The following is a 14,751-nucleotide window of genomic DNA, read 5'->3' on the forward strand; positions in this document are numbered from 1 at the left end:
AGATTGAGAGATATAAAGCAAGGTATAATCATGACGGTGAAAGTTTTTCAGTAAATATGTCGAAATTTTCAAAATTTTCAAAAACACAAATTATAGCTGCACGGAATGTTAATTTCCCCGTCATTCAGAATTTGTACTAATAATGAAGAAGCTCAGGTAAATGACTTTCTATTCAGAAATAATAAGTAATATATATATATATTTATAAATACTTCGTAAGAAATATAATTTGATGCCACTAATTTTTCGTGTACTACTTCCTATGTTTCATTTTTGTTTGAATGACACTTAATTCATAAAAAATGATTCTTTGAAAATTATACAGATTAAATAAGAAAATACATATATGCCAAATTTACACGTCCAAGAGGCGAAATTAGCATCCAAAATACAAATTCAATTGATTAATTCAGTAACTATTTGGTTCAAGCTCTTATTTATCTTAAGAAATTTATTTAATATATACAAAATATTAATTTAAAAATAAAACTTAAGAAAATTACTGCTTGGATATAATATGGGTATATTAATACAATATGTTGAGCTCCATACTGTGAGAGAGAAATGGGAAAAATATCTTCTGATTAAAAATAAATGTAACAGTATATGTACATGTATATATAGATCAGCCGTCTAATTTGTAAATAACTTTAACTAGCGCTAATTACGATTAATTACTTAACTAACTAACAACTTATCACAGCTAACTAATGGAGAGCTGTCCTCCACATGTGCAACTCATGTGATCCCTTCAACACTCCCCTTGAAAGTAATGAGAACCAGTTGAACATTCCCAGTTTGCTCAATAGAAACTCATGTTGTGTCTTTCCCAAGTTCTTTGTCAAGATGTCGGCAAGTTGCAGTGTAGTGTTGATGTGTTCAGTGTGTGTGAAAAGAAAAGAAACAAAAAAGAGGAAGAAGAGTCAAAAGTTGGAGCCTACTTTTGTTGGGAAAAAAAAGGATGGAAAAGTAACGCGTGGGGCAAAAACACGTTTGCGAAAACGCATTGAAAACGCGTTTGTAGAAACGCGTTTTCTACTTTTTGTTTCTTATAAATAGAGGGTCTCTTGCCCTCATTTAAATCATTCAAAAAAAATCCCAGAAAGAGAAAAAAAGAATACAAAGAGAATTATACACCAAGATAAATATTGTAGTCTTGAGTGTCCTCTTTAGTAGTTGTTCCTTTTACATGAGAGAAATGTTAATTATTGTTTTCTTCTTGTATCTGAGAGCATTGTACTCCATATTTAAATAGTGAGATCCTTCTACCCCGTGGTTTTTCTCCTCTATCTTTTAGTGGGATTTCCACGTAAAATTATCGTGTCCAATTTATTTTCAATGTTTTCATCATATCAAACTCTAGTTGTGGTGTTTTCTCCCTCCAACAGTGGTATCAGAGCCCTCGGTTATTCTATCTGTTTTATGCGAAGATACTATTCGTGAATAGTAAATTTCGGTGATGATACAGTTTATCACGATTGTTCGCAAAAATAGTCAGAAACAATCTAAAAGAGAGTGAAGTAAATAACAATATTAAGTACAACAAAGTTTGACGTTGAGAATTGCAATTAATTCTAATATGATGTTCTATTTTCACTATTCTCCTTATAGTAAGTACCTATATTTCTTCATATTTATAGTGCTAATTTTTATTGTTATTTTATATATGTTACACTAATGGTTCGATTTTCAATTAATAATCATGATGATGAAAGTTTTTCAGTAAATATGTCGAAATTTTCAAAAACACAAATTATAGCTGCACGGAATGTTAATTTCCACGTCATTCAGAATTTGTACTAATAATGAAGAAGCTCAGGTAAATGACTTTCTATTCAGAAATAATAAGTAATGGATATATATATATATATATATTTATAAATACTACGTAAGAAATATAATTTGATGCCACTAATTTTTCGTGTACTACTTCCTATGTTTCATTTTTGTTTGAATGACACTTAGTTCATAAAAAATAATTCTTTGAAAATTATACGGATTAAAAAGAAAATACATATATGCCAAATTTACACGTCCAAGGGGCGAAACTAGCATCCAAAATACAAATTCAATTGATTAATTCAGTAACTATTTGGTTCAAGCTCTTATTTATCTTAAGAAATTTATTTAATATATATAAAATATTAATTTAAAAATAAAACTTAAAAAAATTAAAATTTTAAATCTATAAATTTCAAATTATGAAACCTCGAGATACGCATGCTTTGGACGTGATGATGGATATGTTGGGGGGAGGAAGCATCACAAATAAAGTTTGATATGATAATAAATATGAAAATATATTAGACACGAAAATTTTACGTGAAAATCTCTCTAACTGATAGAGGGAAAAAACCACGGGTAAAAAGATCTCACTATTTAATATGAAGTACACAGCTCTCAAATACAAAAAGAAAACAACAATTAACACTTCTCTTTTGTAAAAGAAACAACTACTAAAAAAGACACTCAAGACTACAATATTTATTTTGGTGTATAACTCTCTTTGTATTTTTATTCTCTCTTTTTGGGATGATGGGGATGATCTAACTAAAGGTCAGAGACCCTTTATTTATTGAGAAATGAAAAACGCGTTTACGCGTCCATTTAAAGGAAGAGTTGGACGGTACGCGTTTTCAACAAAAATGTGTTACGATACGCGTTTTCAACAAAAACGTATTTTCTGTTTCTTCCTTTTGCTTTTTCTACTTTTCCCTTTTCCCTTTTACTTTTTCTTTCCTTTGCAGGATAATCAAAAGGACAATTAATGGAAAACCTTTTCTACTTTTGCTTTTTCTACTTTCCCTTTTCTCTTTTTGACTTTTTCTTTTCTTTGCAGGATAATCAAAAGGACAATTAATGGAAAATTAATCGCCATATGAACATTTCGAGCTACAACAAATTATAATGAACAACAAAAAACCATAATACACAGAAGTTGTATATAAGTTAAGAGTACTCATATGCTTTGTATAGAACTTTCTACATGCTCCAAAATATTCCATACTTATATATAAAACACTAATAAAGACTATCAGATGTACTAAACTTTTGCTATATCAAAAATATATTAAGTTTTTGCTATATCGAAAATTCAGAAATAAAAATTAAACTAGTCACACAAAAAGTTACCAAACTAACATAATAATAAAACTGGAAAAAAATAACACTAATAAATATTTTAATTTTATTTTAAACCATAATCATTTTCTCTTTTTCTGAAGAGCGGAGACCAAAGAAGTAACCTGGAAAAAACTTTAATTTGCACCTTATAAAACTTTGCATATAGTTCATTAAATATTAAATTAATCTATTTCAATTTATGTAAAATGAATTGAAATCTTGGCCACACAAGTAACTTCAAGCTGATTCCGACAAAAAATACAACAATAATAAATTTAATATGATTCCACAGAATATGGCATGAGGAAAGTAAAGTATATTAACACAGTCCGACCCAACCCGTACTTCAAAGTAGGGGTGTTTATGATTCGGTTTGGTTCGGTTATTGATTAAAATCATAATCAAATCAATTTAATCGGTTATTAAATGTCTAAACCATAACCAAACCAAGTAAAATAATAACCACGGGTTTGGTTATTGTCGGTTTGGTTCGGTTTGGTTCAGTTATTCGGTTTATGACTAGTCGAGACAATTCAAATATTCTCTATCTACATTCTTCAAATTCTTACGAAGCTCTTTTTTTCTCACAGCCCACAGGTTCAAAACAGAAAAGGAAACAACTTAAACATTCAAAACAAAAAAGAAAAACAACTTAAAATCAATTTAAAATTTGAAAAACTTCTTATAAACCTTCTCAAAATTTGACAATCTTGTACTTGGGGTTGAGGAGTTAAGGTTGCTTTTGAGCCTTCACTGTGAGTCTGTGACTTTGTGAAAAACCAACATGAGAGGAACAGAAATGTAAAAGAAAAATAAATACTAGGGTTTTAAAGTTTTAACTTTTACCTTATGTTGTTGCCTGTTGCTTAAGTGCTTAGTGCTTATTAGGAATTTAGGATAAAAAATTGAGGATTTAGAATTGAACTTGAAAGTTGAGCTAATGGGCTTGAATTGTTGGACTTGAACTGCTGTTTAGTGTTTATTAGAATTTATAATTGGGCTTGAGAGTTAGGCTTGAATTATTGGGCCTTAAAAATAAGTAGATTAATATTAAATTAATAATTAAAAGATATAAAATATCTTTAATTATTTATGCAAAACTAATATTATATGTATAAATAATTATATATTTTATGTATATAATTATCAATTTGGTTCAATTATTTATTCGATTATTTTTTTCTATAACCATAACCAAATCAAATATTATCGGTTATTCAAATTTAAAACCAAACCAAATCAAACCAAACCAAATGTCGATTTTTTTATTCGATTTAATTAAATTTTTAATTTAATTTTAATTTTAACCAAAACTGTGAACAGCCCTACCTCAAAGATCATTTTCATTAAAAAAAAAATTGAACAAAATATTACTTGCTTCATTACTTTGCATAAAGTAGAACTACGGAAGTACAAAAAAACTTGGAACACAAAATGAACATGAAAAACCATCCACATACATTACTTACTTCATTACTTCATATAATAGTTATTTTTACATGCTCCAAAATATTCCATAACTCTTGCCAAAACATAATAAAACCCCCCAAAAAACACTAAGAAATTAAAAACACACACTAAATAGGCATATTTATTTATTTTAAAGCATGATCATTTTCCTTTTTGTCCAGAGTGGAGACCAGAGAAGTAACCCTGTGGGTTACTCTCAAAGCCTTCCCTTGAAATATACGCGCCGCCGCCGCCTGGCGCCTTCATGACCCCCCCGCCACCAAGGCCGCTACCACCACCACCGCCTTTAGCACCACCACTTCCACCTCCTCCACCTTTGCCTGCTCCACCGCCTCCGCCGGCCTTTCCACCACCACCGCCTGTAGCACCACCACTTCCACCTCCTCCACCTTTGCCTGCTCCGCCACCTCCGCCTCCCTTTCCACCACCACCACCTCCTCCACCTTTACCACCTGTCATTTTATATTGTCTAGTAGATTTGATATATACAGATAACTCTTGTAAATTACTACAATCTTTTTATCAACTTTGCCCCCTTATATAGATAGAGTTATTCACTATATTCTTTTCCGGATAAGGTCTAATTCTTATCCAATGTAATTGCCCCATATACTCTTTTCCGGATAAGGTCTAATTTATGTGATACCGATAAATAGTCCGTTTGGATGAGTTTAAAAAATGTAATTTTTATGTATGAGTGCTTTTAGTATTTTGAAGTGCTGAAAATTATTTTTATAAATAAACAGTTGAGTGTTTGAATAAATATGATTTGGATAAATATGATGTGAATCTTAGGGTTAAAAGAATAAATAAAAAGGTAGTTTGGAAATTTAGTTAAAATATTAAGGATATAAAGTAATTTTCATGGTCAAAGAAAATGACTTTAAGCACTTTGGAAAAAAAAGTTAGGAATCCTAACTTTTCATTTTTGACTGACTTTAAAAACTTTATGACTTAAAATCAGCATTAGACAAACACGTTCAAAAGCTAAAAAGGGGCTTCCAATCTAAACGGGCTCAAAATTTCAAGAAAAGTGAATTCTTTTCTCTTTTACTATAATTTAAACAAACTCCATTCATATTTATTTATCACGTCTTTCTTTACAAGAGTCAATTTAAATAATTTTCGTAGCTAAATTGAATTAAACATATTTAATATTCAATATTTAAACTTTGGATGTTCAAAAACTATATGAAAATATAATAAGTTGTAATTACTTTTTTTATTAACATGACAACAAAATACATTTTAAAATATTGATCAAAATATTGGATTCCAAAAAGCAAAACTCCGGAGTAGTATTTTTTTACATAATTTTTTTTAAAAAAATAATAGGGCTTCTATTGCAAAATCAAACAAGCAAAAGTTACAGAACTCATTTGGGCCTAATACCTAAATCTTGAAACAAAACAAAAAGATTTTTTTTTACATAAATTTTAAATATGTAAATCTCATTTCAATCTTTTTATAAATTTGATAACATCAACTCTTAAAATTCAAATTTTGATTCAAAAATTACAATCAATTCATGCTTATCAGAATTTCTTGAGAAACCAAAAGGTAACACCCATTTTTGCATGCATGTGAATGCTAGTGAAAATTACTGCTTGGATATAATATGGGTATATTAATACAATATGTTGAGCTCCATACTGTGAGAGAGAAATGGGAAAAATATCTTCTCATTGAAAATAAATGTAACAGTATATGTACATGTATATATAGATCAGCCGTCTAATTTGTAACTAACTTTAACTATCGCTAATTACCATTAATTACTTAACTAACTAACAACTAATCACAACTAACTAATGGAGAGCTGTCCTCCACATGTGCAACTCATGTGATCCCTTCAATACTCCCCTTGAAAGTAATGAGAACCAGTTGAACATTCCCAGTTTGCTCAATAGAAACTCATGTTGTGTCTTTCCCAAGTTCTTTGTCAAGATGTCGGCAAGTTGCAGTGTAGTGTTGATGTGTTCAGTGTGCACTAAACCTTCTTGTATTTTCTCTCTAATAAAGTGGCAATCAATCTCTATATATTTAGTCCTCTCGTGATAAATTGGATTTGCTGCAATCGGTATTGCAGCCTTGCTGTCACAATACAATTTCACAGGAAGTTGCAATTTCAATCCCACTTCTACAAACAATCCTAGTGTCCATGTTATCTCCGCAATTGCATTAGCCATACTCCTGTACTCAGCCTCTGCTGAGCTTCTTGAGACCGTGTTCTGTTTCTTAGATTTCCAAGATATCAGTGATTTCCCCAACTTCACTATAAACCTACTGACTGATCTCCTGCTCATAGGACAAGTCCCCCAATCAGCAGCATAATATACTGACAGTTGTGTTGAGTTGTCTGATGACAATAGAATCCCTAGTCCTGGAGCATTCTTCAAGTATCTTACCACTCTCAAGGCTGCCTCCATGTGGTACTTCTTGGGATTGTGCATTAATTGGCTCAGATTCTGGATGGTGAAGCTTATATCTGGTCTAGTCATTGTCAAATACAACAACTTTCCTACCAGCTTTTGATAGCTTCTTGGATCTGCGAGCAATGCATCATCCGTATGTCTTTCATGGCCTTGATCAAATTCAACACTGGTAAGCTTCTGATTTGGTTCTAAATGTGTACTAGCAGGTTTAGAGCCAACCAGTCCCATGTCTGTAATGAGGTCCAAAGTGAACTTCCTTTGGCACACTAGAATGCCTTGATGACTTCAGGAAATTTCAAGACCAAGGAAATATCTCAGCTCCCCCAGGTCCTTGATTTTGAAATAATGATGCAGTAAGTGTTTGCTCCCTCAATAAGTGATGAACAAGAACCAGTGATGATCAGATCATCAACATAAACTAAAATCAGAACTATGTCAGGGCCAACAGTCTTGGTAAAGAGAGAGTAATCATGATGGCTTTGATGAAAATCAGATGCAACAAGAGCCTCAGTAAGCTTCAAGTTCCATTGCCTAGAGGCTTGTTTGAGGCCATATAGGGATTTGTCCTGCCTGCACACAAGAGAAGACTCCCCCTGGTTCAAAAGGCCAGGAAGGGGGATCATGTACACTTCTTCTACTAGATCACCTTGCAAGATTGCATTGAAAACATCCATTTGATGCAACTTCCAGCCCTTCATAGCAGCCAAAATAAGTACAGCCCTAACTGTGACCATCTTTACTACAGGGGAAACGGTATCTTGGTAGTCTAATCCTTCTTGTTGAGGCCACTAACCGAGCCTTGTACCTATCAACATGACCTTGGGCATTGTACTTGACCTTAAAAACCCACTTATATCCTATTGCACTCTTATCAACAGGCAAAGTTGTTAAGGACCAGGTTTTGTTGTCAGCCAATGCCTGTAGCTCTTGGTCCATGGCTTGAATCCACTCAGGATGCTGCATAGCCTCTTCACAGAATTCAGGTTCTCTAATAGTAGAGATATTGCAGAGAACTTGGAGATAGGAGTCAGACAAACCATCATATGACATAAAGTTGGACATAGGATACTGGCAAGAAGTTGATGAAGTGACAGGTTTGTGGACGAAAGTCCTGTAACCAGGCAGGAGGCTTTACCATTCTAGTGGATCTTCCCCAACAAAATGATGAGTTGTGGTTGGCTCCACTGTATCCAAGCAAGGTGTGGTATGAGGCGAATCAGGTTCACTCAAGGAAGATGTAGGATGATCTTCCATGACCACCTTTGTAGATTCATCACTGGTCACCATAAAAGGATCTGTATCATAACACATTCACTAGATTGTTGTAAACTGATAGTGATCTACCTCCAGAGAAGGATTCGACTGGAAGGGAAAAATATTTTCTTCAAAATGTACATCCCTACTGACAAAAAACAGTTTGTTAATTAGATCGAAAAGTACATAACCCTTTTGAGTGGTAGAATAACCCAGGTGGTGACTTCACAGCTCTGGCACCAATTTTATCTCTTGTGGGAGTAGTGATGGTGGCATAGCATAAACAACCCAATACCCTGAGGTGCTGCAGATTTGGTTTCCTCCCTAGGAAAACCTCAAGTGGAGATTTGCCTCTTAAGGCACTGGTTGGGATTCTATTGATGAGGTAGACAGCATTTTGAATACAACAACCCCAGAATCTGATGGGAAGAGCACCTTGAAATTTGATTGATCTATCTACCTCCAAAATTTGCCTGTGCTTTCTTTCCACCACCCCATTTTGTTGGGGTGTGTAAGCACAAGAACTTTGATGAACAATCCCTGCATTACTGAATAAAACTTTGCAAGTAGAATTGAAAAAATATGTCCCATTATCACTTCGGAAAACTTTGACATTAATGTCAAATTGATTCTTAATAAGCTGGAAGAGATCTTTCAAGAGTCAAGACAATAGGTACATTACTTTTGAACTTCAACAAGTAAATCCGGACCATTCTAGTATGATCATCCACTAAAGTGAGAACCAATCTATATTTGCTCTAATAGTACTATGAGGAAAGGGCAATCTAGTCTGCTTTGCTAGAGGGAAGATATGACAAAAAACACTTGTAGATTGTTTAGTCAACCAATTTAGAAAGATCAATACTTTTCAAAGAAGAAAACTTAGATATCCAACTAAAACTATCAACTTTGAAATCATTTCCTGGTCCTATAACAGAACCATAACATCCACCAAGATATAGATGTTCTAATCTTGACAAATTCCCAAGATTATGTGGAATGTATCCACCAAATCCAGCACATGAAAGATTAAGAAATCTCAAATTCTTTAACAATCCAAAAAAAGATGGAATTTGGATTCTTGAAAAGTAGTTGTGACTTAAGTCTAAGTAACTCAAATGTTTCAATTTAACCAAAGGACTTAACTCACCTCCCAAGAAATGTTTTGTGTGATTATCTAACACCCTTTGTGGATATTCACCATCTAGAAGATAATTCTTGTAATGCAAATCAATTTTGACAACATTTCCTGTTTTCTCATCACAAAAAACTCCATCCCATTTGCAACAATTTTGTCCTGTCCATGATGACAAACGATTTGTGTTGTCAATTAAGTTATTCTTGAATTAAATCCGAACTTTTTGGTAACTGGCAAAGTTGTTGCCATGTGACCAGGAGGCATGGGTTCAAGCCTTGCAAACAGCCTTTGACAGAAATGCAAGGTAAGACTGCGTACAATAGACCCTTGTGGTCAGGTCCTTCCCCGGATCCTGCGCATAGCGAGAGCTTTAGTGCACCGGACTACCCTTTAATTAGAACTTTTTGGTCATTTTCAGAACAAGTCGTATTGGAATGATGAGTTTTGGTGAAACCAACTTCAAGATTGATGACAAAAACAAGAAGTAGCAGACTAAGAAAGGGATGGTAGTTCATGTTCTAAGTTTGTTGAGATTGAAAATAGAAGTATTGCTGAGAGAATTCAATGAGAATGGTAGACTACGTGACGTTTGATTTTTGTGGTGAGGAGTGAGAACATGTTAGACATAATATTAGTTCTATGGGACTATTGAGTGTGCGATAGAGTTTCACATTGGTGATTGAAAAGAAAAAGAAATTAAATATAAGGTGTAGGATATATCAAGACTTTTAGAAAAAAATTCCGTAAATTTGATCTAAAAAAGATAATATCATACCATGTTAAGAATATCTTTGAATTGACTTAGTCTAATAACTTATATTAGAGTTAATAATCAGTGAGGCGAGTACGAAGAAGCATGGGCCCACTAGCTATCTTTTCCTAATTATAGGTCATTTTACCATCTTTATTTGTAGCTTGGACACGCATACACACAAAGAGAAGTATATGATTTAGATGGTCATAAATACTCGAATAATGTGGGGCGACACAATTAAAAGGGGAGGTGAGTGTGCAAACAAAATTCATATAAGTCGAAAAGAAAGAAAAAAAGCTACATATAAAATGTACGATAATATTCTTAATGACGTAAGACTCTTTAGGGAAATCGTTATTGTCTTGTTCAATTTTTAGGTTATTATCAATGAACTCATTATTATTTTAAAATTAGTCCACGCTCCAAACTCACTAAAGTGCGTGTTATGTGCGGAGTTCGGAAAAGGGTCTGACCACAAAGGGTTTATTATAATTTTATCAATTACTCAAAGACTTCCTTTTGTAACTTTGTCATATATACAATTTGTCAACATTACTTGTTTTTGTGTAATGTGGGGTCTAGTTTAATTTGTGCACATTTTGATTAAATTCATCGGATTGTTATTATCTCATATATGCATAAATATTGAATAACTTTATCCACTAAAGTTTAGACATTTGAAAAAAAATATACATATTTTTATATTTACTAAAATTTAAATTTGATACTTTATAATTATTTATCTACTTTATTGATTACTAAGCTACACCTTTAAATGCAACAATTTAGTAGCATTATTCAAGCCATAAAGAGAGGTAGAATTTCTCAAATGCTTACATTAGTCCAGATAGATTTAAGTTATAAACATTAAAATATAAAAATTAATCATTAATACGATTTAACTGATTATAGTAATGTGTATTAAAAAGAATTGCATATAAAGAACAACAATTTAAAAGTAGAATTAAAAAAAGGTACATTATTTTCGTTTAATCTTTTTTTTTCCCATTGACCATTAACAGAATAAGTAACTTGATGGATTAAATAAAACGCATTTTATAATTAAGAAAAATCAAAGGGAGATTTATGTAATTAGGCTTAAATTTTATATATTTTCGCGGGCTTTTATCAAAATACAAAAAAAGTCCCGCTAATTTTGAAATTGCTATATATACCAATTTTCTAGAACAATTTGGCGGATTCTTTTCTTCATTTGCTGTAGCGACGATTAGGGTTTTGGAATCGGAGAATTTTCTAGAAAGATGAGCGCCGTCAACATCACGAACGTCGCCGTACTGGATAATCCGGCACCGTTTCTCAGTCCTTTCCAATTTGAGATCTCTTATGAGTGCCTTGATGCGCTTAAAGATGGTAAAAGTTTTATTCTTTTGTCGTTTTATTTCCTTTTTGATGAAAAAAAATGTTTATTTTTTGGGGAAAATTAAGTAAATGTTTGCAGTAGCAATGGTGATTTAGTCTTAAATGGATTTTTAGTTGAGCTTTTGAAATCAGAATTCAGAGCCTAGTTTTTAGGTGGGCAAATTGTTTAATTTGATTATTTCTCTGTTGCGAAGAGGTTTAAATTTTTTATATGAGAAGAGGAAATGAGATTGTTGAGATGCATTTTCCATTTATCCTTGAATTTTTGGAACTTTATTGGTTGTTTTCGGCGATGTTATAAAGTTGTATAAATGTTTATTATACTGCTTTAGCTTTCCATAGCTCTGTAGACATTTTCAGTGCTATAGTAGAAATAATAATTGTACCCAAAACCTCTTTGTTTTCTGAAATTAAGAAAAAAATCAATGCAACACTAGTAGAAACTTTTTTTGCATTTTGAATTTTTAAGATAGGATATTGTTGTTATAATTATGCAAGCATGCACGGGTAAGGTGACTAGGAAAAATGTAACAATTTTCATACAAGGTGTATAGTGAATGTTTAGCCGACAAGATGCAAATATATATTTTGACGAAATATGAGGCCTCAATGAATTAGGAGAGCCTTTGAGGGGTATAGTTGAGCTTTTCTCAACTAAGGAGTAGCCTCTAGTCCATTATGTTCTTTTGGTGCACCCATAGAATTCCAAGTTCTATAGGAGATTGAGTGGAGTTTGTAGAGTATTGTTTATTATTGTAGATTATTACCTTTTGGTATACCCCTTTTATACGGCCAGATTTTTGGCCATGTTATGAATGAAAATATATTTACCTGATTAAAAAATGAAAAAAAAAAGTTTTAAGATCGATATGAATGCACAAGCAGGTGCTGTTACATAGTTGTTCTCATAGCATATCAGTTTTAAACTGAATTTCACTTACTTTATTGAGAAATCCTTTTGTTTTTAAGTCAGCTTCCACGAACATACTGCAAGTAAGGGCTAGCCATGATTGTGAAGGGGTTCATTTCTGTACCTGTGCTAATATTTCCCTATAGTTATGATAATAAGATGAAAAGGATAAGGTTAAAAGACTTGTCTGTTTCAATATAAATCTGTTTCTCCTCCTATTTCCCCCTTCCGTAGAGAAAATGAGAAAAAAAGAAGTAAAAGACTAACGAAAATGTGAACAAGGTTTCTGTGAAATTGGTAGGACCTTACTTTAGCTTTTGTGACACTACCTGCAGCAATACTCGCTCTCTTCCTGATTCATTAGTGCATGAGTAATCTACTTTATCTTGGAAACCCCACTCAAAAGAATGTTTCCTCAAATTCTTTTCCTATTATCTAATGCTCCATGTGGGTTATTTGGAAAGAGAGAAATAAGAGAGCTTTTGACGGGGTAGAGTTGAGTTTTACTCAGGTGAGGAGTAGCCTCCGCTCACTTATCTTCTTTTGGTGCACCTATAAAGTTTCTTGTTGTATAGAAGAATGGGTGGATTTTGTAGAGAATCATATTTTGTAGATTCTTTATCTTTTGGTATATCCCTTGTATACGACCAGGTCAGCCATGTTTATGAATGAAATACTTTTACCTTATCAAAAAAATAAATAAATTATGTAATGCTCTGGTTACCCCTTGTGTTAAGTGTACACTATATATTTAATTTTTCCAGCATCTTCTGATTTGTCTCAACTCTCAATGTTTAGGAATTTTAGAAAGGATCTAAAATCAAGCAATCCCAAAGATAACTCCCTCTGGATCATTAATTTTCTTGAACTTTTTTTGTGTTGTGGTCACTGTTCATACAGTTTCCTTTTCCTCATGCTCTTTTTATTTGTCCTAGTTGCCATAGACTATTCGTGCAACTTAAGTTGTTGCTGAAACTCTGTCAAGTATTCCTGGTTCATCTTGTCTGAATGGTTGATATTCATAAAGGCTAAATTAGTTGAATACGTGAATTTTGCAAAAGGATTTCCCTTCAAAAGTAATAACTCCACCTTCTGACCATTTCATTGTTTCAGATTTAGAGTGGAAGCTAACTTATGTGGGTTCTGCTGAGGATGATACTTATGACCAACTCCTAGAAAGTGTATTTGTTGGCCCTGTGAATGTTGGGAAATATCGTTTTGTGCTTCAGGTAATTAATACTCTTTTTAACTTTGCAACCTCACTTAACTGTGTTGATGAATTGAGACTTACGCCTGAAAACCAATTTGCAGGCTGATCCCCCTGAACCATCCAAAATTCGCGAAGAAGATATTATTGGTGTCACAGTATTGCTATTAACATGCTCTTACGTGGGTCAAGAATTTATTCGAGTAGGATATTATGTGAACAATGAGTATGATGATGAACAATTAAAAGAGGAACCGCCTCAGAAGGTTTTGGTTGATAGGGTCCAGAGGAATATTTTGGTCGACAAACCTCGAGTCACAAAATTCCCCATTAATTTCCATCCAGAAAACAATGAAGATGGAGAACAGGCTCCTCCTCCTCCTGACAATTCCACAGAAGAAAATGTGCTTGGAGAAGAACCAGTTTCTTCACCCAAACAATGTAATGAGCAATGCCCTCAAACATGAGAAACAAGTAAGACAATTGCTTTGGCTGTCAGAAATTCTCCCTTCAGAGTTTGATATTTTAATGATGCCATCTTGTTATGACCTACAAATCTACAGTGTAGATGGTATATTTCATTTCTGCCTCAAAATGTATACATCGGTTGTTGTATCTGCTGTAGTCATAGCTAGCTGAGACAAGTGATTCTAGAACCAAATGCTGGTTTGTAATCCAGAATTGAGTTACATGTGATTTCTGCAAACGTTTTATCTTGATTAATATACTAGCCATTTTTCAAGTCTCTTATCTGGTGCTTGAATTCCCATTTTGTGCCCTGTTCTTGTTTATCTTTGTTTATATTGACCGAGTTGGACTTAGCTTGATGTTCAATCCTAGATGTATGAAATGAAACTAGGGAGTCAAAAACTTGTAGTTATGAAGCACTTAACATAATCAGGGTTTTGACTGAGAAGTTGTAATTGTTGTTCAGTACTAAGTCACACCAACAAATATGTCAAACTAGACAACTCTTAAGAGTTCTATAAAAAGGAAGGTTGTATGTCACCCTTTTTCTGCTAAGAAGTGAAGTCAATCTTCCTATGTATTTTTAAAAAGGAAGAACTATGGAAAGAAGAA

The 14,751-nt window shown here is 33.0% G+C and overlaps 2 protein-coding genes across 2 annotated transcripts; one reads left to right on the forward strand and one right to left on the reverse strand.

Annotated features, from left to right (window-relative positions):
• Window positions 1-4,558: 4,558 nt before the first annotated feature.
• On the reverse strand, window positions 4,559-5,097 carry LOC129879895 (glycine-rich cell wall structural protein 1.0). The gene has a single exon (XM_055953627.1). It carries the CDS (start codon window positions 5,050-5,052, stop codon window positions 4,735-4,737), a length of 318 nt encoding a protein of 105 aa, XP_055809602.1. The 5' UTR covers window positions 5,053-5,097; the 3' UTR covers window positions 4,559-4,734.
• A 6,213-nt stretch (window positions 5,098-11,310) lies between these two features.
• Window positions 11,311-14,421, forward strand: LOC129879896 (probable histone chaperone ASF1A). The gene is made up of 3 exons (XM_055953628.1): window positions 11,311-11,545; window positions 13,578-13,693; window positions 13,776-14,421. Exons 1-3 carry the CDS (start codon window positions 11,437-11,439, stop codon window positions 14,136-14,138), a joined length of 588 nt encoding a protein of 195 aa, XP_055809603.1. The 5' UTR covers window positions 11,311-11,436; the 3' UTR covers window positions 14,139-14,421.
• The last annotated feature ends 330 nt before the right edge of the window (window positions 14,422-14,751 follow it).

The sequence above is a fragment of the Solanum dulcamara genome, chromosome 2 (genome assembly GCF_947179165.1).
Source record: "Solanum dulcamara chromosome 2, daSolDulc1.2, whole genome shotgun sequence".
In the NCBI taxonomy this organism is placed as follows: Eukaryota; Viridiplantae; Streptophyta; class Magnoliopsida; order Solanales; family Solanaceae; genus Solanum; species Solanum dulcamara.

Bases quoted from the DNA above. Each gene is read 5' to 3' on its own strand.
- LOC129879895 (XM_055953627.1), bottom strand. From the start codon at position 5,052: ATGACAGGTGGTAAAGGTGGAGGAGGTGGTGGTGGTGGAAAGGGAGGC.
- LOC129879896 (XM_055953628.1), top strand. From the start codon at position 11,437: ATGAGCGCCGTCAACATCACGAACGTCGCCGTACTGGATAATCCGGCA. The intron at 11,546-13,577 runs GTAAAAGTTTTA...TCATTGTTTCAG, and splicing joins CCTTGATGCGCTTAAAGATG to ATTTAGAGTGGAAGCTAACT. The intron at 13,694-13,775 runs GTAATTAATACT...ACCAATTTGCAG, and splicing joins AATATCGTTTTGTGCTTCAG to GCTGATCCCCCTGAACCATC.